This window comes from Petromyzon marinus, chromosome 66 (assembly GCF_048934315.1).
Source record: "Petromyzon marinus isolate PM22_M1 ecotype Great Lakes invasive population chromosome 66, UKy_Petmar_22M1.pri1.0, whole genome shotgun sequence".
NCBI lineage: Eukaryota > Metazoa > Chordata > Hyperoartia > Petromyzontiformes > Petromyzontidae > Petromyzon > Petromyzon marinus.
The window spans coordinates 11,566,669-11,590,595 of record NC_133732.1 but is presented as its reverse complement, the minus strand read 5'-3'; the positions used below and the strand labels follow the sequence as shown (position 1 = coordinate 11,590,595).

The 23,927-nt window shown below is 49.9% G+C and overlaps 1 protein-coding gene across 3 annotated transcripts; it reads right to left on the bottom strand.

The window, feature by feature from the left end:
• Positions 1-1,364: 1,364 nt before the first annotated feature.
• Positions 1,365-23,579, bottom strand: LOC116937597 (uncharacterized). Of its 3 annotated transcripts, none has more exons than XM_076054513.1 (5): positions 23,439-23,579; positions 21,497-21,771; positions 14,496-14,570; positions 8,795-8,850; positions 1,365-7,062 (listed from the first exon to the last, which is right to left on the bottom strand). In XM_076054513.1, exon 5 carries the CDS (start codon positions 6,450-6,452, stop codon positions 5,421-5,423), a length of 1,032 nt encoding a protein of 343 aa, XP_075910628.1. In that variant the 5' UTR covers positions 6,453-7,062; positions 8,795-8,850; positions 14,496-14,570; positions 21,497-21,771; positions 23,439-23,579; the 3' UTR covers positions 1,365-5,420. The 3 variants fall into 3 exon arrangements, with proteins under 3 accessions (XP_075910628.1, XP_032800638.2, XP_032800639.2); XM_032944747.2 differs by having other exon boundaries at positions 6,523-7,062; XM_032944748.2 differs by lacking the exon at positions 14,496-14,570 and having other exon boundaries at positions 6,523-7,062.
• Positions 23,580-23,927: the final 348 nt, after the last annotated feature.

Below are 23,927 nucleotides of genomic sequence, written 5' to 3'. Positions count from 1 at the left end.
TGGTGGTGATAGTGATGATTGTGGTGATAGTGATGGTGGTGATAGTGATGGTGGTGAAAGTGTTGATTGTGGTGATAGTGATGATTGTGGTATGGTGGTGATAGTGGTGATAGTGGTGATGATGGTGGTGATGGTGGTGATAGTGATGATTGTGGTGCTGATAGTGGTGATGGTGGTGCTGATAGTGGTGATGATGGTGGTGATGATAGTGATGATGGTGGTGATGATGGTGATGATAGTGGTGATGATGGTGGTGATAGTGGTGATGTAGGTGATGGTGATGATAGTGGTGATGATTGTGGTGATGATAGTGGTGATAATTGTGGTGATGATAGTGATGGTGATCATGGTGGGGATGATTGTGGTGATGATAGTGGTGAGGGAGGTGATGATAGTGGTGATTGTGGTGATGATAGTGGAGATGGTGATGATAGTGGTGATGATAGTGGTGATGATTGTGATAATTGTGGTGATGATAGTGATGATGGTGGTGATGGTAATGATAGTGCTGATGATAGTGGTGATGGAGGTGATGATTTTGGTGATGATTGTGGTGATGGTGATGATTGTGGTGATGATAGTGGTGATGATAGTGGTGATGGAGGTGATAAAAGTGGTGATGATTGTGGTGATGATACTGGTGATGGTGATTGTGTTGATGGTGATAATAGTGGTGATGATAGTGGTGATGGAGGTGATGATGGAGGTGATGATTGTGGTGATGATGGTGGTAATGGAGGTGATGATAATTTTGATGATAGTGGTGATGGAGGTGATGATAGTGATGATGGAGGTGATGATAGCGATGATAGTGGTGATGATTGTGGTGATGATTGTGATGATTATAGTGATGGTGGTGATGATGGTGGTGATGGAGGTGATGATAGTGGTGGTGGTGATGATTGTGGTGATGATTGTGGTGATAGTGGTGATAGTGATGATTGTGGTGATGGTGGTGATGATGGTCATGATTGTGGTGACGATGGTGGTGATAGTGGTGATGATGGAGGTGATGATAGTGGTGATGGTGATGATTGTGGTGATGATAGTGGTGATGATGATAGTGATGATTGTGGTGATGGTGATGATGGTGGTGATGATGGTGATGATTGTGGTGACGATGGTGGTGATGATAGTGGTGATGATGGTGGTGATGGAGGTGATGATTGTGGTGATGATGGTGATGATAGTGGTGATGGAGGTGATGATAATGGTGATGATGGTGATGATAGTGGTGATGGAGGTGATGATAGTGATGATAGTGGTGATGATGGTGATAATGGTGGTAATGATGGTGGTGATGGAGGTGATGATAGTGGTGATCATGGTGGTGATGATAGTGGTGATGGAGGTGATGATTGTGGTGGTGATTTTAACACGTAGGCTTTCGCGACCAATATTATTCATAATAAAGGTTTTTGTGTTAGATCGCGTTATTTATAAATGTGTCGTAACCCTCCACCACCCGACACGGCCAATCAGCAAAAAAGTGTCACGTTGACAAAAGACAAATAGCTCACTACTTTAGCCCCTCACTGGTGTGTTGAAGAGTGAATCCACAACATTTACAGTTTGTGATTCACTACTTTAGCCCTTCACCGGTGTATCGAAGAGTGAATCCACAACATTTACAGTTTGAGTTGTACTGTGACGTTTCGCTGGTTATTACATCCCCAACATCATCGGGCAATTCGCCAGAATGTTAAAGCCCTCTCCACTTGCTCCCGGTTTTATATAGAGCAGCAGGTTGACGTCATCGTTTAACTCATATCAGGTGCAGTGATTATATAATCGATTGGTAATCAGTCAATGGTTACGATTAGTAATGAGTTGTAGATTAGTAATTAGTTGTAATGTGTTAGTGATTATATGCTACGTTAGTATTCCGTTAATTAGTATGTTTCCCCTATAAGGAATTGTAATATGTATTATTTAATAATACGCTTCCAAGCCGCACTAAGCCTATAGCTGTCACAACTGTCGGCAGTGGCAGAACATGCTTGTCAACAAGGACACTCAATTGATTTTGATAACGTTGACGTGTTGTGTAAAACTAATTATTGCTGGCAAAGACTAATTAGAGAATCCATTGAAATTGAGAGGAATCAAAATAACTTTAATCGCTCTGACAGCTACAGGCTTAGTGCGGCTTGGAAGCGTATTATTAAACAACAAACATTACATCTTCTTTGGTTCTTTCGGTAAAGTCACGTAGAATGAGAACTTTACCGAAAAAACCAAAGAAGATGAATCATTGCAGTCACGAAAGCTTTAAATCGAAACACACAATTCCTTATAGGGGAAACACATACTAATTAACGTATTACTAACGTAGCATATATTCACAATAACACACGTTACAACTCATTATTAATCATAACCATTGACTGATTACCAATCGATTATATAATCACTGCACCTGATATGAGTTAAACGATGACGTCAACCTGCTGCTCTATTTAAGACCGGGAGCAAGTGGAGAGGGCTTCACCATTCTGGCGAATTGCCCGATGATGTTGGGGATGTAGTTACCAGCGAAACGTCACAGTACAACTCAAACTGTAAATGTTGTGGATTCACTCTTCGATACACCGGTGAGGAGCTAAAGTAGTGAATCACAAACTGTGAATGTTGTGGATTCACTCTTCAACACACCGGTCAGGGGCTAAAGTAGTGAATTACAAACTGTAAATGTTGTGGATTCACTCTTCAACACACTGGTGAAGGGCTAAAGTAGTGAATCACAAACTGTAAATGTTGTGGATTCACTCTTCGACACACCGGTGAAGGGGCTAAAGTAGTGAATCACAAACTGTGAATGTTGTGGATTCACTCTTCAACACACCGGTGAGGAGCTAAAGTAGTGAATCACAAACTGTGAATGTTGTGGATTCACTCTTCAACACACCGTTGAGGGGCTAAAGTAGTGAATCACAAACTGTAAATGTTGTGGATTCACTCTTCAACACACCGGTGAGGAGCTAAAGTAGTGAATCACAAACTGTGAATGTTGTGGATTCACTCTTCAACACACCGGTCAGGGGCTAAAGTAGTGAATTACAAACTGTAAATGTTGTGGATTCACTCTTCAACACACTGGTGAAGGGCTAAAGTAGTGAATCACAAACTGTAAATGTTGTGGATTCACTCTTCGACACACCGGTGAAGGGGCTAAAGTAGTGAATCACAAACTGTGAATGTTGTGGATTCACTCTTCAACACACCGGTGAGGAGCTAAAGTAGTGAATCACAAACTGTGAATGTTGTGGATTCACTCTTCAACACACCGTTGAGGGGCTAAAGTAGTGAATCACAAACTGTAAATGTTGTGGATTCACTCTTCAACACACCGGTGAGGAGCTAAAGTAGTGAATCACAAACTGTGAATGTTGTGGATTCACCCTTCAACACACCGGTGAAGGGCTAAAGTAGTGAATTACAAACTGTGAATGTTGTGGATTCACTCTTCAACACACCGGTGAAGGGCTAAAGTAGTGAATCACAAACTGTGAATGTTGTGGATTCACTCTTCAACACACCGGTGAAGAGCTAAAGTAGTGAATCACAAACTGTAAATGTTGTAGATTCACTCTTCGACACACCGGTGAGGAGCTAAAGTAGTGAATCACAAACTGTGAATGTTGTGGATTCACCCTTCAACACACCGGTGAAGGGCTAAAGTAGTGAATTACAAACTGTGAATGTTGTGGATTCACTCTTCGACACACCGGTGAGGAGCTAAAGTAGTGAATCACAAACTGTGAATGTTGTGGATTCACTCTTCAACACACCGGTGAAGGGCTAAAGTAGTGAATTACAAACTGTGAATGTTGTGGATTCACTCTTCAACACACCGGTGAAGGGCTAAAGTAGTGAATTACAAACTGTGAATGTTGTGGATTCACTCTTCAACACACCGGTGAAGGGCTAAAGTAGTGAATCACAAACTGTGAATGTTGTGGATTCACTCTTCAACACACCGGTGAAGGGCTAAAGTAGTGAATTACAAACTGTGAATGTTGTGGATTCACTCTTCAACACACCAGTGAAGAGCTAAAGTAGTGAATCACAAACTGTGAATGTTGTGGATTCACTCTTCAACACACCGGTGAAGGGCTAAAGTAGTGAATTACAAACTGTGAATGTTGTGGATTCACTCTTCAACACACCGTTGAGGGGCTAAAGTAGTGAATTACAAACTGTAAATGTTGTGGATTCACTCTTCAACACACCGGTGAGGAGCTAAAGTAGTGAATTACAAACTGTGAATGTTGTGGATTCACTCTTCAACACACCGGTGAAGGGCTAAAGTAGTGAATTACAAACTGTGAATGTTGTGGATTCACTCTTCAACACACCGGTGAAGGGCTAAAGTAGTGAATCACAAACTGTGAATGTTGTGGATTCACTCTTCGACACACCGGTGAGGAGCTAAAGTAGTGAATCACAAACTGTGAATGTTGTGGATTCACTCTTCAACACACCGGTGAAGGGGCTAAAGTAGTGAATTACAAACTGTGAATGTTGTGGATTCACTCTTCGACACACCGGTGAGGAGCTAAAGTAGTGAATTACAAACTGTGAATGTTGTGGATTCACTCTTCAACTCACCGGTGAGGAGCTAAAGTAGTGAACTATTTTTGTCTTTTGTCAACGTGACACTTTTTTTTGCTGATTGGCCGTGTCGGGTGGTGGAGGGTTACGACACATTTATAAATAACGCGATTTAACACAAAAACCTTTCGATTTAAAGCTTTTGTGACTGCAAGGATTCATCTTCTTAGGTTCTTTCGGTAAAGTCACCACGTAGAATGAGAATAAAATAATAAATTGATAAAATAACACAATATTCTCACGACGTTTCGGCCACAACACAAGCGGCCTTCATCAGGTGAAGGGACGAGACTGTCTGGAGGACAGCGCTGGAGTGAAAAAGCCACGCTCAGATCACAACCTTTAAGCTGAGAAGAAACAAAGTGCCTTGACAAAGGAATTAGGATATAATTTAGCATTGAAATAGCTGAGTGATTAGTTTGTGACTGGTCACAGAAATGCAAAATTCTCCCGTTTGATTTGTACTAGGTGCCTCGGTGAATGTATATGCTGACTTTAACGTAGCTATTTCTGTGACCAGTTACAAGCAAATCACTCAGCTATTTCAATGCTAAATTCTATGCTAATTCCTTTGTCAAGGCGCTTTGTCTCTTCTCACAAAGCTTAAAGGTCGCGATCTGAGCGTGGCTTTTTCACTCCAGCGCTGTCCTCCAGACAGTCTCGTCCCTTCACCTGATGAAGGCCACTTGTGTTGTGGCCGAAACGTCGTGAGAATTTTATTGTTATTTTATTTTATCAATGTATTTTATTCTCATTCTACGTGGTGGTGACTTTACCGAAAGAACCAAAGAATACAAAAACCTTTATTATGTGATGATAGTTGTGATGGAGGTGATGATGGTGGTGATGATTGTGGTGATGATTGTGGTGATGGTGATAGTGGTGGAGGTGATAGTGATGATGGTGGTGATAGTGATGATGGTGGTGATAGTGATGATTGTGGTGATGGTGATGATGGTGGTGATAGTGATGATTGTGGTGATGGTGATGATTGTGATGGCGGTGATGATGGTGGTGATGATTGTGGAGATGATGGTGACGATGGTGGTGATGATGGTGCTGATAGTGATGATTGTGGTGATGGTGGTGATAGTGATGATTGTGGTGATGATGGTGGTGATAGTGGTGATGATGGTGGTGATAGTGATGATGGTGGTGATAGTGATGATGGTGGTGATAGTGATGATTGTGGTGATGATGGTGGTGATAGTGATGATTGTGATGGTGGTGATGGTGGTGATAGTGATGATGGTGGTGATAGTGATGATGGTGGTGATGGCGGTGATGATGGTGGTGATAGTGATGATTGTGGAGATGATGGTGGTGATAGTGGTGACGATGGTGGTGATAGTGATGATGGTGGTGATAGCGATGATGGTGGTGATGATGATTGTGGTGATCGCGGTGATGATGGTGGTGATAGTGATGATTGTGGAAATGGTGGTGATGGTGATAGTGATGATGGTGGTGATAGTGATGATTGTGGAGATGATGGTGGTGATAGTGGTGACGATGGTGGTGATAGTGATGATGGTGGTGATAGTGATGATTGTGGTGATGGTGGTGATGATGGTGGTGATAATGATTGTGGTGATGATGGTGGTGATAGTGATGATTGTGGTGACGATGGTGGTGATAGTGATGATTGTGGAGATGGTGGTGATGGTGGTGACAGTGGTGATGATGGTGGTGATAGTGATGATGGTGGTGATGATGGTGGTGATAGTGATGATGGTGGTGATGATAGTGATGATGGTGATGATGATGGTGATGGTGGTGATGGTGATGATGATGGTGATCATGATGGTGGTGATGGTGGTGATGGTGATGATGATCATGATGGTGATGATGATGGTGGTGATGTCTCTAACCCAGCGGCACGGCAATTACGAACCCAGTGACACGAGGACGAGTTTGGTTCTTTTTACTCAGAAGTCTCTCACCAGCAACAACAACATCATCACCATCAGCACCATCACCACCACCATCACCACCACCACCATCACCACCACCATCACCACCATCACCACCATCAGCACCATCATCAGCACCATCACCACCATCAGTCGCTCACAGCCAAATAAACAGATTGGTTTGAATCGGGGGGGGCGTGGCTTAGAGGCCGCGGGGGCGTGGCCTGCAACTACGGTGGGCGGGACTCGCAATTAGTGGGCGTAGTTTAATGGTTCCGTTGCTTGGGGGGGGGTCGGGTCTATTGGGCGTGGCCTACAACCTGGTAGGCGTGGCTAGTCGCTGGAGGCCCCGCCTCCTGTTACTCCACCCCCGCCTCCTGCTGCCCCTCCTCCCCCCCCTGGCCCCCCTCCCCCCCCTGCCCCCCCTCCCCCTCCTCCGTGTTTCTTGATTTTCCGTTCCCAGAGCCTCTGCTGATCCGAGAATCCGTGCTTGCCCTTGTTGAACGAGTTGGGTCCAGCAGAAGTGGGGGTCTCTCTACAGAGACACAGAGACACACACAGAGAGACAGAGAGAGAGACAGAGAGACACAGAGAGAGACACAGAGAGAGACACACACAGAGAGAGAGATACAGACAGACAGAGAAACAGAGGGAGACACAGAGAGAGACACAGACAGAGAAACAGAGACAGAGAGAAACAGAGAGAGACACACACAGACAGAGACACAAAGAGAGAGACACAGACAGAGAGAGATACAGACAGACAGAGAGATACAGACAGAGAGAAACAGAGAGAGACACACAGACAGAGAGACACACACAGACAGAGAGACACAAAGAGAGACACAGACAGGGACACAGAGAGAGAGATACAGACAGAGAGAGACACACACAGAGAGACACAAAGAGACACACACATAGACAGAGACACAGAGAGAGACACAGACAGAGACACACAGAGAGAGACACACACAGACAGAGACACACACAGAGAGAGACACAGACAGAGACACACACAGAGACACACACAGACAGAGACACAGAGGGAGACACAGACAGAGAGATACAGACAGAGATAAACAGAGAGAGACACACAGACAGAGAGACACAAAGAGAGAGACACAGACAGACAGAGACACACAGACAGAGACACACACAGACAGAGAGACACAAAGAGAGAGACAGACAGAGAGACACACACAGAGAGAGATACAGACAGACAGAGAAACTTGGAGAGACACACACAGAGACACACACAGAGACACACAGAGAGAGATACAGACAGACAGAGAAACAGAGAGAGACACACAGACAGAGAGAAACAGAGAGAGGGAGACACACACAGACACAGAGACACACAGAGAGACACACACAGAGATACAGACAGAGATGCACACAGACAGAGAGAGAGAGACACACACAGACAGAGACACAGAGAGAGACACACACAGACAGAGACACACAGAGAGACACAAAGAGAGACACAGACAGGGACACACAGAGAGAGAGAGAGAGATACAGACAGAGAGAGACACACACAGACAGAGAGACACAAAGAGACACACACATAGACAGAGACACAGAGAGAGACACAGACAGAGACACACACAGAGGGAGACACAGACAGAGAGATACAGACAGGGAGAAACAGACAGAGACACACGGACAGAGAGACACAAAGAGAGAGACACAGAGAGACAGAGACACACAGACAGAGACACACACAGACAGAGAGACACAAAGAGAGAGACACAGACAGAGAGACACACACAGACAGAGACACACAGAGAGAGACACACAGACAGAGACACACAGAGAGAGACACACAGACAGAGATATACAAACAGAGAGAGAAACAAAGAGAGGGAGACACACACAGACACAGAGACACAGACACAGAGACACACAGAGAGAGAGAGACACACACAGAGAGACACACAGAGATGCAGACAGAGAGAGACACACACAGAGACATACAGAGAAACACACACAGACAGAGAGACGCAGAGAGAGACACACAGACAGAGAGAAACAGAGGGAGACACAAACACAGAGACACAGAGAGAGAAACACACAGAGAGACAGAGAGAGACAGACAGAGATAGACACAGAGAGAGACACAGAAACAGACAGAGAGAGACACACACAGAGACATACAGAGAAACACACACAGACAGAGAGACACAGAGAGAGAAACACAGAGAGACAGAGAGAGACAGACAGAGATAGACACAGAGACACAGAGACAGACAGACAGAGACACTCACCGTCCAATATTCTTCATCCGCATCTTCGCTTCTGGAGGCATCTCCTCTGGTTCACTCTGGCGAGAGACAGATACAGAGACACATACAAAGACACACACAGAGACACACACAAGAGATAGAGAGACACACACAGAGATACAGAGACACATACAGAGATACACACAGAGATACAGAGACACACACAGACACACAGAGATACAGAGACACACACAGAGATACAGAGACACATACAGAGATACACACAGAGACACACACAGAGATACAGAAACACACACAGAGATACAGAGACACATACAGAGATACACACAGAGATACAGACACACACAGACACACAGAGATACAGAGACACATACAGATACACACAGAGACACACACAGAGATACAGACACACACACACAGAGATACAGACACACACACAGACACACAGAGATACAGACACACACACAGAGATACAGAGATACACATAGAGAGACACACAGAGATACAGAGACACACACAGAGATACAGAGACACATACAGAGACACACACAGAGATACAGACACACACACAGACACACAGAGATACAGAGACACATACAGAGACACACACAGAGATACACACAGACACACACAGACACACAGAGACACAGACACACACAGAGATACAGACACACATACAGAGACACACACAGAGATACAGAGACACATACAGACACACAGAGATACAGAGACACACACAGAGATGCAGAGACACACACAGACACACAGACAAACAGAGATAGAGACATACAGAGACACACACAGAGATACACACAGACACACAGAGACACAGACACACACAGAGACAGAGATACATACAGAGACACACACAGAGATACAGAGACACACAGAGATACAGAGACACACACAGACACACAGAGATACAGAGACAAACAGAGATACAGACACACAGAGATACAGAGACACATACAGAGACACACACAGAGATACAGAGACACACACAGAGACACAGACACACAGAGATACACAGATACACAGAGATACAAACACACAGAGATACAGAGACACATACAGAGACACACACAGAGATACAGAGACAGACACAGAGATACAGAGACACACACAGACACACAGAGATACAGACACACACACAGAGATACACATAGATACAGAGACACACACAGATATAGAGACACACACAGACACACAGAGATACAGAGACACACACACAGAGATACACAGACACACAGAGATACAGAGACACACAGAGATACAGAGACACACAGAGAGAGACAGACACACAGAGATACACAGACACACAGAGATACACAGACATACAGACACACACACAGAGATACACAGACACACAGAGACACAGAGACACACAGAGATACAGAGACACACAGAGATACAGAGACACAAAGAGATACAGAGACACACAGAGATACAGAGACACACAGAGATACAGAGACACACACAGAGATACATAGACACACAGACACAGAGACACACAGAGATAGAGACACACAGAGACACAGAGACACACAGAGATACAGAGACACACAGAGAGACATAGACACACAGAGATACAGAGACAGAGACACACAGAGATACAGAGACACAAAGACACACAGAGATACAGACACACACAGAGACACAGACACACAGAGATACAGACACACACAGAGATACAGAGATACAGAGACACACAGAGATACAGAGACACACAGACACACACAGAGACACAGACACACAGAGATACAGAGACACACAGAGATACACAGAGACACAGACACACAGAGACACAGAGATACAGAGATAGAGACACACAGAGACACACAGAGACACACAGAGATACAGACACACACACAGAGATACAGACACACAGAGATAGAGACACACACAGAGACACAGAGACACCACCCCCTCACGTCACTCTGAGTGTCCACCACCCTTACGTCACCCTGTGTCCACCCTTACGTCACCCTGTGTGTCCACCCTTACGTCACCCTGTGTGTCCACCCTTACGTCACTCTGTGTCCACCCTTACGTCACCCTGTGTGTCCACCCTTACGTCACCCTGTGTGTCCACCCTCACGTCACCCTGTGTGTCCACCCTTACGTCACTCTGTGTGTGTCCACCCTTACGTCACTCTGTGTCCACCCTTACGTCACCCTGTGTGTCCACCCTTACGTCACTCTGTGTGTCCACCCTCACGTCACCCTGTGTCCACCCTCACGTCACCCTGTGTCCACCCTTACGTCACTCTGTGTGTCCACACTCACGTCACCCTGTGTGTCCACCCTTACGTCACTCTGTGTGTCCACCCTTACGTCACCCTGTGTGTCCACCACCCTTACGTCACTCTGTGTGTCCACCCTCACGTCACCCTGTGTGTCCACCCTTACGTCACCGTGTGTGTCCACCACCACCACGTCACTCTGTGTGTCCACCATTACGTCACTGTGTGTGTCCGCCCTTACGTCACCCTGTGTGTCCACCCTTACGTCACTCTGTGTGTCCACCCTCACGTCACCCTGTGTGTCCACCCTTACGTCACTCTGTGTGTCCACCCTCACGTCACCCTGTGTGTCCACCCTTACGTCACTGTGTGTGTCCGCCCTTACGTCACCCTGTGTGTCCACCCTTACGTCACTCTGTGTGTCCACCCTCACGTCACCCTGTGTGTCCACCCTTACGTCACTCTGTGTGTCCACCCTTACGTCACCCTGTGTGTCCACCCTTACGTCACTCTGTGTGTCCACCCTCACGTCACCCTGTGTCCACCCTCACGTCACCCTGTGTCCACCCTTACATCACCGTGTGTGTCCACCACCACCACGTCACTCTGTGTGTCCACCCTTACGTCACTCTGTGTCCAACCTTACGTCACCCTGTGTGTCCACCCTTACGTCACTCTGTGTCCACCCTTACGTCACCCTGTGTCCACCCCTAACGTCACCCTGAGTGTCCACCCTCACGTCACCCTGTGTGTTCACCCTCACGTCACCCTGTGTGTCCACCCTTACGTCACCCTGTGTGTCCACCCTTACGTCACTCTGTGTCCACCCTTACGTCACCCTGTGTGTCCACCCTTATGTCACCCTGTGTGTCCACCCTTACGTCACCCTGAGTGTCCACCCTCACGTCACCCTGTGTGTCCACCCTTACGTCACCCTGTGTGTCCACCCTTACGTCACTCTGTGTCCACCCTTACGTCACCCTGTGTGTCCACCCTTATGTCACCCTGTGTGTCCACCCTTACGTCACCCTGAGTGTCCACCCTCACGTCACCCTGTGTGTCCACCCTTACGTCACCCTGTGTGTCCACCCTTATGTCACCCTGAGTGTCCACCCTTATGTCACTGTGTGTGTCCACCCTTACGTCACCCTGAGTCCACCCTTACGTCACCCTGTGTGTCCACCCTAACGTCACCCTGAGCGTCCACCCTCACGTCACCCTGTGTGTCCACCCTTACGTCACCCTATGTGTCTACCACCCATACGTCACCCTGAGTCCACCCTCACGTCACCCTGAGTGTCCACCCTTACGTCACCCTGAGTGTCCACCCTTACGTCACCCTGAGTGTCCACCCTTACGTCACTGTGTGTCCACCCTTACGTCAGCCTGTGTGTCCACCCTTACGTCACCCTGAGTCCACCCTTACGTCACCCTGAGTCCACCCTTACGTCACCCTGAGTGTCCACCCTTACGTCACCCTGAGTCCACCCTTACGTCACCCTGAGTGTCCACCCTTACGTCACCCTGAGTGTCCACCCTTACGTCACCCTGAGTCCACCCTTACGTCACCCTGAGTGTCCACCCTTACGTCACCCTGAGTCCACCCTTACGTCACCCTGAGTGTCCACCCTAACGTCACCCTGAGTGTCCACCCTTACGTCACCCTGTGTGTCCACCACCCTCACGTCACCCTGAGTCCACCCTTACGTCACCCTAAGTGTCCACCCTTACGTCACCCTGAGTCCACCCTTACGTCACCCTGAGTGTCCACCCTTACGTCACCCTGAGTGTCCACCCTCACGTCACCCTGAGTGTCCACCCTTACGTCACCCTGTGTGTCCACCCTTATGTCACCCTGTGTGTCCACCCTTACGTCACCCTGAGTGTCCACCCTCACGTCACCCTGTGTGTCCACCCTTACGTCACCCTGTGTGTCCACCCTTATGTCACCCTGAGTGTCCACCCTTACGTCACTGTGTGTGTCCACCCTTACGTCACCCTGAGTCCACCCTTACGTCACCCTGTGTGTCCACCCTAACGTCACCCTGAGCGTCCACCCTCACGTCACCCTGTGTGTCCACCCTTACGTCACCCTATGTGTCTACCACCCATACGTCACCCTGAGTCCACCCTCACGTCACCCTGAGTGTCCACCCTTACGTCACCCTGAGTGTCCACCCTTACGTCACCCTGAGTGTCCACCCTTACGTCACTGTGTGTGTCCACCCTTACGTCAGCCTGTGTGTCCACCCTTACGTCACCCTGAGTCCACCCTTACGTCACCCTGAGTCCACCCTTACGTCACCCTGAGTGTCCACCCTTACGTCACCCTGAGTCCACCCTTACGTCACCCTGAGTGTCCACCCTTACGTCACCCTGAGTGTCCACCCTTACGTCACCCTGAGTCCACCCTTACGTCACCCTGAGTGTCCACCCTTACGTCACCCTGAGTCCACCCTTATGTCACCCTGAGTGTCCACCCTAACGTCACCCTGAGTGTCCACCCTTACGTCACCCTGTGTGTCCACCACCCTCACGTCACCCTGAGTCCACCCTTACGTCACCCTGAGTGTCCACCCTTACGTCACCCTGAGTCCACCCTTACGTCACCCTGAGTGTCCACCCTCACGTCACCCTGAGTGTCCACCCTTACGTCACCCTGAGTGTCCACCCTTACGTCACCCTGAGTCCACCCTTACGTCACCCTGAGTGTCCACCCTTACGTCACCCTGAGTCCACCCTTTCGTCACTCTGTGTGTCCACCCTTACGTCACCCTGAGTCCACCCTTACGTCACCCTGAGTGTCCACCCTTACGTCACCCTGAGTGTCCACCCTTACGTCACCCTGAGTCCACCCTTTCGTCACTCTGTGTGTCCATCCTTACGTCACCCTGAGTGTCCACCCTTACGTCACCCTGAGTCCACCATCACGTCACCCTGAGTCCACCCTTACGTCACCCTGAGTGTCCACCCTTACGTCACCCTGAGTGTCCACCCTCACGTCACCCTGAGTGTCCACCCTCATGTCACCCTGAGTCCACCCTCACGTCACCCTGAGTGTCCACCCTCACGTCACCCTGAGTGTCCACCCTTACGTCACCCTGAGTGTCCACCCTTACGTCACCCTGAGTGTCCACCCTCACGTCACCCTGAGTGTCCACCCTTACGTCACCCTGAGTGTCCACCCTCACGTCACCCTGAGTGTCCACCCTTACGTCACCCTGAGTGTCCACCCTTACGTCACCCTGAGTGTCCACCCTTACGTCACCCTGAGTGTCCACCCTTACGTCACCCTGAGTGTCCACCCTTACGTCACCCTGAGTGTCCACCCTTACGTCACCCTGAGTGTCCACCCTTACGTCACCCTGAGTGTCCACCCTTACGTCACCCTGAGTGTCCACCCTCACGTCACCCTGAGTGTCCACCCTTACGTCACCCTGAGTGTCCACCCTCACGTCACCCTGAGTGTCCACCCTTACGTCACTCTCCGTGTTGAAGGCCGCTGCCACTGAGGCCACTTTGGGGGACAGCGAAGCTGAAGCATCCTTCAGCTTCTACAGAGGGGAGAGATGACGACAGCTGATGATGATGATGATGACACAGCTGATGATGATGATGATGACACAGCTGATGATGATGATGACACAGCTGATGATGATGATACAGCTGATGATGATGATGATACAGCTGATGATGATGATGATGACACAGCTGATGATGATGATACAGCTGATGATGATGATGATGACACAGCTGATGATGATGATGATACAGCTGATGATGATGATGATGATGACACAGCTGATGATGATGATGACGACACAGCTGATGATGATGATGATGACACAGCTGATGATGATGATGATGATGACACAGCTGATGATGATGATGATACAGCTGATGATGATGATGATGATACAGCTGATGATGATGATGATGATGACACAGCTGATGATGATGATGATGACACAGCTGATGATGATGATGATGACACAGCTGATGATGATGATGATGACACAGCTGATGATGATGATGATGACACAGCTGATGATGATGATGATGATACAGCTGATGATGATGATGATGATGACACAGCTGATGATGATGATGATGACACAGCTGATGATGATGATGATGACACAGCTGATGATGATGATGACACAGCTGATGATGATGATGATGACACAGCTGATGATGATGATGATGATACAGCTGATGATGATGATGATGATGACACAGCTGATGATGATGATGATGACACAGCTGATGATGATGATGATGACACAGCTGATGATGATGATGACACAGCTGATGATGATGATGACACAGCTGATGATGATGATGATGATGATACAGCTGATGATGATGATGACACAGCTGATGATGATGATGACACAGCTGATGATGATGATGATGACAAAGCTGATGATGATGATGATGACACAGCTGATGATGATGATGATGACACAGCTGATGATGATGATGACACAGCTGATGATGATGACACAGCTGATGATGATGATACAGCTGATGATGATGATGATACAGCTGATGATGATGATGATGATGACACAGCTGATGATGATGATGATGACACAGCTGATGATGATGATGATGACACAGCTGATGATGATGACACAGCTGATGATGATGATGATGACACAGCTGATGATGATGATGATGATACAGCTGATGATGATGATGACACAGCTGATGATGATGATGATGACACAGCTGATGATGATGATGATGACACAGCTGATGATGATGATGATGATGATACAGCTGATGATGATGATGATGATGATACAGCTGATGATGATGATGATGATGACACAGCTGATGATGATGATGATGACACAGCTGATGATGATGATGATGACACAGCTGATGATGATGATGATGACACAGCTGATGATGATGATGATGACACAGCTGATGATGATGATGATGATGATGACACAGCTGATGATGATGATGATACAGCTGATGATGATGATGATACAGCTGATGATGATGATGATGACACAGCTGATGATGATGACACAGCTGATGATGATGATGACACAGCTGATGATGATGATGACACAGCTGATGATGATGATGATGACACAGCTGATGATGATGATGATACAGCTGATGATGATGATGACACAGCTGATGATGATGATGATGACACAGCTGATGATGATGATGATGATGACACAGCTGATGATGATGATGATGATGACACAGCTGATGATGATGATGACACAGCTGATGATGATGATGATGATACAGCTGATGATGATGATGATGATGACACAGCTGATGATGATGATGATGACACAGCTGATGATGATGATGATGACACAGCTGATGATGATGATGATGACACAGCTGATGATGATGATGACACAGCTGATGATGATGATGACACAGCTGATGATGATGATGATGACACAGCTGATGATGATGACACAGCTGATGATGATGATGATGATACAGCTGATGATGATGATGATGATGACACAGCTGATGATGATGATGATGATGACACAGCTGATGATGATGATGATGACACAGCTGATGATGATGATGATGACACAGCTGATGATGATGATGATGACACAGCTGATGATGATGATGATGACACAGCTGATGATGATGATGACACAGCTGATGATGATGATACAGCTGATGATGATGATGATGACACAGCTGATGATGATGATGACACAGCTGATGATGATGATGACACAGCTGATGATGATGATGATGACACAGCTGATGATGATGATGATACAGCTGATGATGATGATGATGATACAGCTGATGATGATGATGACACAGCTGATGATGATGACACAGCTGATGATGATGATGACGACACAGCTGATGATGATGACACTGATGATGATGACACTGCTGATGATGACACAGCAGATGATGATGATGATGACGACACAGCTGATGATGATGATGATGGCACTGCTGATGATGATGATGACACAGCTGATGATGATGATGATGACACAGCTGATGATGACACAGCTGATGATGATGACACTGCTGCTGATGATGATGACACTGCTGATGATGACACTGCTGATGATGATGATGACACAGCTGATGATGATGATACTGCTGCTGATGATGACACAGCTGAGGATGATGATGGCACTGCTGATGATGATGCTGATGACACAGCTGATGATGATGACACAGCTGATGATGATGATGATGACACAGCTGCTGCTGATGACACAGCTGATGATGATGATGATGACACTGCTGATGATGATGACACTGCTGATAATGACACTGCTGATGATGACACTGATGATGATGACACTGATGATGATGATGATGATGACACTGCTGATGATGATGATACAGCTGATGATGACCCACCTGATGATGATGACACAGCTGATGATGATGACACAGCTGATGATGATGATGATGACACAGCTGATGATGATGACACAGCTGATGATGATGACACAGCTGATGATGATGATGACACAGCTGATGATGATGACACAGCTGATGATGATGATGATGACACAGCTGATGATGACACAGCTGATGATGATGACACAGCTGATGATGACACAGCTGATGATGATGATGACACAGCTGATGATGATGATGATGACACAGCTGATGATGATGATGACACAGCTGATGATGATGATACAACTGATGATGATGATGATGACACAGCTGCTGATGCTGATGACACTGATGATGATGACACAGCTGATGATGACACAGCTGATGATGATGATACTGCTGATGATGACACAGCTGATGATGATGATGACAGCTGATGATGATGACACAGCTGATGATGATGACACTGATGATGATGACACTGCTGATTATGACACAGCAGATAATGATGATGATGACACAGCTGATGATGATGATGGCACTGCTGATGATGATGATGACACAGCTGATGATGATGATGACACAGCTGATGATGACACAGCTGATGATGATGACACTGCTGCTGATGATGATGACACTGCTGATGATGACACTGCTGATGATGATGATGACACAGCTGATGATGATGATACTGCTGCTGATGATGACACAGCTGAGGATGATGATGGCACTGCTGATGATGATGCTGATGACACAGCTGATGATGATGACACAGCTGATGATGATGATGATGACACAGCTGCTGCTGATGACACAGCTGATGATGATGATGACACTGCTGATGATGATGACACTGCTGATAATGACACTGATGATGATGACACTGATGATGATGATGACACTGCTGCTGATGATGATACAGCTGATGATGACCCAGCTGATGATGATGACACAGCTGATGATGATGACACAGCTGATGATGATGATGATGACACAGCTGATGATGATGACACAGCTGATGATGATGACACAGCTGATGATGATGATGACACAGCTGATGATGACACTGCTGATGATGATGACACTGCTGATGGTGAAGACACTGCTGATGATGATGACACAGCTGATGACACTTCCGCTGATGATGCTGCTGATGACGCTGCTGCTTCTACTGCTACTGCTAATATATTTATCTCTGATGCTAATGACACTACTACCCCTGCTAAAGATGCTCCTACTGATGGCACTGCTGCTGTGAATGCTGCTGCTACTGCTGATGGCACTGCTGCTGATGACACTGCTACTGTTATTGTTGCTGTTAATGCTGCTAACACTGCTGCTGCTGCTGCTACTACTGCTGCTACTACTGCTGCTACTACTGCTGATGCTCCTACTTATGACACCGCTGCTGCTGCTGATGACAATGTTGCTACTGACGCTGCTGTGTGTCTGTCTGCGTGTGTCTGTCTGCGTGTGTCTGTCTGCGTGTGTCTGTCTGCGTGTGTCTGTCTGCGTGTGTCTGTCTGCGTGTGTCTGTCTGCGTGTGTCTGTCTGCGTGTGTCTGTCTGCGTGTGTCTGTCTGCGTGTGTCTGTCTGCGTGTGTCTGTCTGCGTGTGTACACGAGGACCCTATTCAAATCCATATTGGCCTGGTCTCGGCTAGCTGACGAAAGTTGCAAGCGAGAATTTCGGCATCGCTTGCGGCTGGGATTGGCATCGTCCCCGACTCCTCCTGACGCCGAGTGGAAATGAGCGAGGTTTAGGACCGTGGCTCATGCAGCTGCATTGGCTGCTTTGGGTGCACGGTCCAGACCTCCCCAGAGACACTGGCTGACAGAGGAGGTGTTCAGGCTGGCTGAGAAAAAGCGACAGGCCCACTCTCACCGTCTACTGCCTCCTATGTCAGAGAATGAGGAGGCTTACCGCAGCCTTCGCTCGGAGGTTCGGACAGCCGTGAGGCGCTGCAAGGATGGGTGGTGGTCGCGGGTTGCTGAGGAGATGGAGTCTGCCTCAGTGGCCCGCGATCACAAATCAATCTAACTCCATCAAAAAAGTAACCTGCAGCACCACACCTATCACCATCATTTGGGGAAAGAATGGTGATCCAATCTCCGACCCCCAGGAACAGGTTTGCAGATTTGCTGAGCATTTCTGTGAGGTCCTGGAGGAGGGGAAACCCCTTGTCTGGAAAACATCGTGGCACAAAGTGAAGATGACCCTGCTGAGGCTGCGGTGCCTCAAATATTGGAAGTCACCCCCTGTGAGTGGCTGGCTGAGGTGCCATCTGTTGAGGAAGTACTGAAGGCGATCCGGAGTCTGAGACCAGGAAAGGCAGCGGGCAGAGATGATCTCCCAAGCAAAATGCTGAGGGAGGGTGGCGTTTGTGCACAGACTGCCCTACATGACATCATAACAACAGTCTGGACCACTGGACGGATTCCGCAGGATTGGAAGGATGCCCTGGTGGTCCCCCTCTTTAAGAAGGGGGACCGCACAGACTAACAACTACAGGGGCATCTCGTTCCTCAGTGTGCAGGGAAAGACCCTGGCAAGGATTATTCAACATCGCCTTGCCAGGCACACTGAGGAGAGGCTTGCGGAGCCCCAATGTGGTTTCAGTCCAGGGCAGTCCTGCACATATGCCATATTCTCTGTCTGCTACAGCAGAGATGTAGGGAATTCCAACAGGTCTAACATCTATGATGCTTTAGTCACCTGGTCAAGGCCTATGATACCATAAACAGGCCAGGGCTGTGGGTTGTTCTTCATGCTTTCTGAGTCCCTGACCCTCTGCTCACAATCAAGGCCCGTCATGATTGTGGGCAGGCCCGGGTAAAGCTACGTGGCCAGGAGTCGGAGTCATTCCCTGTTCACCTTGGGGTGCGACAGGGATGTCTTCTGGCCTCCACATTATTTAACATCATCTTTGACCACGTAGTTCGAGAGGCTTTACAAGGCTGAACCGGAGATATTTCCATCTGGAACAGATACAACGAGAGGCTGATCGATGCCCGTGTATGGTTGAGGGATGGCTCCTTATTGGTCAACCATCTTACGTATGCTGATGATGTGGTAATAGCTGCTCATTCAGAGGAGGAGTTGGAGGCGCTGCTGCTGAACCTGGAGTTTGCCACCAAGAGGTGGGATCTTACCATCAGCCCCACCAAAACTAAGCACCTGCCTCAGTATTTTGTGCCACCAAACACTCCACCCCCTCAGCTCCCCATTGTGGAGAGTTTCCCATACCTGGGCAGTGTGCTAATGACTGGCTCCGGTTTAACAGCAGAGGTCTCACTCCGAATCAGTCGGGCGGCAAAATATTTTCATTGGCTGCACAATGCTGTGTGGAAGCTACCTGGTCTGTCGCTCCGCACGAAGCTTCAGGTCTTCTCGGCCACAGTCATTCCCTCCCTTCTCTACGCTTGTGAAACGTGGACCCCCCTAATGGAACATCTTCGCCAGTTAGAAACATTTAGGCTGGCCTCCCTACGATCCATCCTGAGTTTAACCAGACTGGATTGTGTGAGGAGCTCACAAATCCTTGAAAGATCTGGGCAAGGTCCCATCGGTGAGCTCCTCCGGCAGGCAGCGGCTGCGTTGGCTGGGTCATGTAGCCCGCATGCCCAGCCACCGCATGCCCAAGCAGTTTCTGTTTGGCCGCGTAGAGGGGCCTAAACGGGCACAACACGGGCTAGAGAAGAGATGGAGTTATGTGGTACAGGAGGACGTGGAGCTGAGTGGACTTGCCGATGACTGGTACCAGCGGTGTCAAGATCGGCCTCTGTGGAGGAGGCTCGTGAAGGACGCTGCTGGGCAGTTGGAGGCAGTCGCCCTCCAACAACAACGGAGGGCGGAGGAGCGACGCTCACAACAACGAGCGGAGCGCCGGGCGGCTAAAACGTTATCAAGTTTGTCACAGTAGGGGGCACAGGTGGTGCATCAGCCAGTCGTCTCAGTCAGGCGACCCGTGGCACCTGCTGGGTCTGCCCCGTGACCTCCTGCCAGCGGGCGTTCGACACTTCGACGTGGCCTTAAAAGTGCACCTAGCCTGGCACGACTGGCGGCTGTTGGTCTGTGTGTGTCCCCGTGTCCCTGCTGCTCACCGTGGTGCCCAGGGAGATCTTGATCGCTCTGTGGGGGGGTCCCCCCGTCGACTTGAACCCCAGCGGGGTCACCAGCGGGGTCACCAGTGGGGTCACCACGGGGGTCACCACCGGGGTCATCTTGGGTTTCTTGTGGGGTCGGAGGTCGCGGGGAGGGGGGGGAGGAGCCTCAACCCCCTCCTCCCCCTCCTCCGCCCCCTCCTCGTCATCCTCGTCTCTGATTGGTCGGCCGGACTCGGGAGCTGTGATTGGCCGGCGCTTGTGTGGGCGGAGATCTGGCGGGGTGAGAGCGGCACAGAGGCAAAGCTGCCCCGAGGGGCTCGCGCGTGGGGCCACGGCACCGCCCCCGGCCGCCTTCGTCTCCCCCCCCCTCCCCATGTTGAGAGATAGGAGGGGGCGGAGCTAGCTGTGGGTGTGTGGGGCGGGGTCACGGCCCCCCCCCCTCCCCATGTTGAGAGATAGGAGGGGGCGGAGCTAGCTGTGGGTGTGTGTGGGGGGGGGGGTCACGGCTCCCCCCCTCCCCATGTTGAGAGATAGGAGGGGGCGGAGCTAGCTGTGGGTGTGTGGGGGGGGGGTCACGGCTCCCCCCGTCCCCATGTTGAGAGATAGGAGGGGGCGGAGCTAGCTGTGGGTGTGTGGGGGGGGGGTCACGGCTCCCCCCCTCCCCATGTTAAGAGATAGGAGGGGGCGGAGCTAGCTGTGGGTGTGTGGGGCGGGGTCACGGCCCCCCCCCTCCCCATGTTGAGAGATAGGAGGGGGCGGAGCTAGCTGTGGGTGTGTGGGGGGGGGGTCACGGCTCCCCCCGACCCCATGTTGAGAGATAGGAGGGGGCGGAGCTAGCTGTGGGTGTGTGTGGGGGGGGGGTCACGGCTCCCCCCGACCCCATGTTGAGAGATAGGAGGGGGCGGAGCTAGCTGTGGGTGTGTGGGGGGGGGTCACGGCTCCCCCCCTCCCCATGTTGAGAGATAGGAGGGGGCGGAGCTAGCTGTGGGTGTGTGGGGCGGGGTCACGGCCCCCCCCCTCCCCATGTTGAGAGATAGGAGGGGGCGGAGCTAGCTGTGGGTGTGTGGGGGGGGGGTCACGGCTCCCCCCGACCCCATGTTGAGAGATAGGAGGGGGCGGAGCTAGCTGTGGGTGTGTGGGGGGGGGGTCACGGCTCCCCCCGTCCCCATGTTGAGAGATAGGAGGGGGCGGAGCTAGCTGTGGGTGTGGGGGGGGGGTCACGGCTCCCCCCGACCCCATGTTGAGAGATAGGAGGGGGCGGAGCTAGCTGTGGGTGTGTGGGGGGGGGGTCACGGCTCCCCCCGTCCCCATGTTGAGAGATAGGAGGGGGCGGAGCTAGCTGTGGGTGTGTGGGGGGGGGGTCACGGCTCCCCCCCTCCCCATGTTGAGAGATAGGAGGGGGCGGAGCTAGCTGTGGGTGTGTGGGGGGGGTCACGGCTCACCCCCACACCCCCCACACCCCCACCCCCGGGTAGCTCGCGAGACGTCACGTGACGGGGGGCAGTGGAGGCTGTAGGGGGTGGGGTACGAGCCCCCTGTCTCGCGCTCTCAGCTGATTGGTTGAAACTTACGGGGGGGGGAGCAGCGGCAAAAGTTGCGCGCGCGCGCTCACAGCTGCAATGTAAAATTATAGCAGTGGGGGGGGGGGCGCAGTCAAGTCTCGCGCTCACTGCTGATTGGTTGATACCGAGTGGGGGGGGGGGGGGCCGCGCGCTCACAGCGCCAGTGTTGAATGATAGCAATGGGGGGGGGGGTATGGGGGGGGGGTATAGTGGGGGGGGACAGTCAAGTCTCGCGCTCTCACCTGATTGGTTGATACCGAGTGGGGGGGGGGGCTGTTGGATGGCACGTGAAGCGGGGTGGGGGGCTGTGGGGGAGGGCTGTGGGGGGGGGGCTGTGGGGGGGCTGTGGGGGGGGGGGCTGTGGGGGGGGGGCTCACCTCCAGCGCGCGCGCTCCCGCCGCTTTCCCGCGTGTCCGCCATTGTAGCCGCGATTAATTATTTAATGGTCAGGGCCCATATATGGAGCTTCCGGCGGACGTGACGCCAACCCGCCCGCGCTGTGAGGGGGACCGCGGCAATTTGACCACTGGGCTTCTTAGGAACTTTTTAATATTTTAAACTTGCGAGGAGGGGTCCGATGATCTATGAAGCGCTTTTATTATATTTTTTACAGATGTCCAGTTAAGGAAGGCGAGTAAGAACGTTACAACAAACAAGAATACAAAAAACACCACAGTGGTGCCAAAGCACATGGAAAGGATGAACAAATCACCCCCACCCCTCGGGCGTGGGGCCTCGGGTGGGCTGGCGGGGCCAAGCGCTGTTGGTCGCGAGCAGCAGCACCGACACACTCATTCATTCACTCATTCACTCACTCATTCATTAACTCATTCACTCACTCATTCATTAACTCATTCACTCACTCA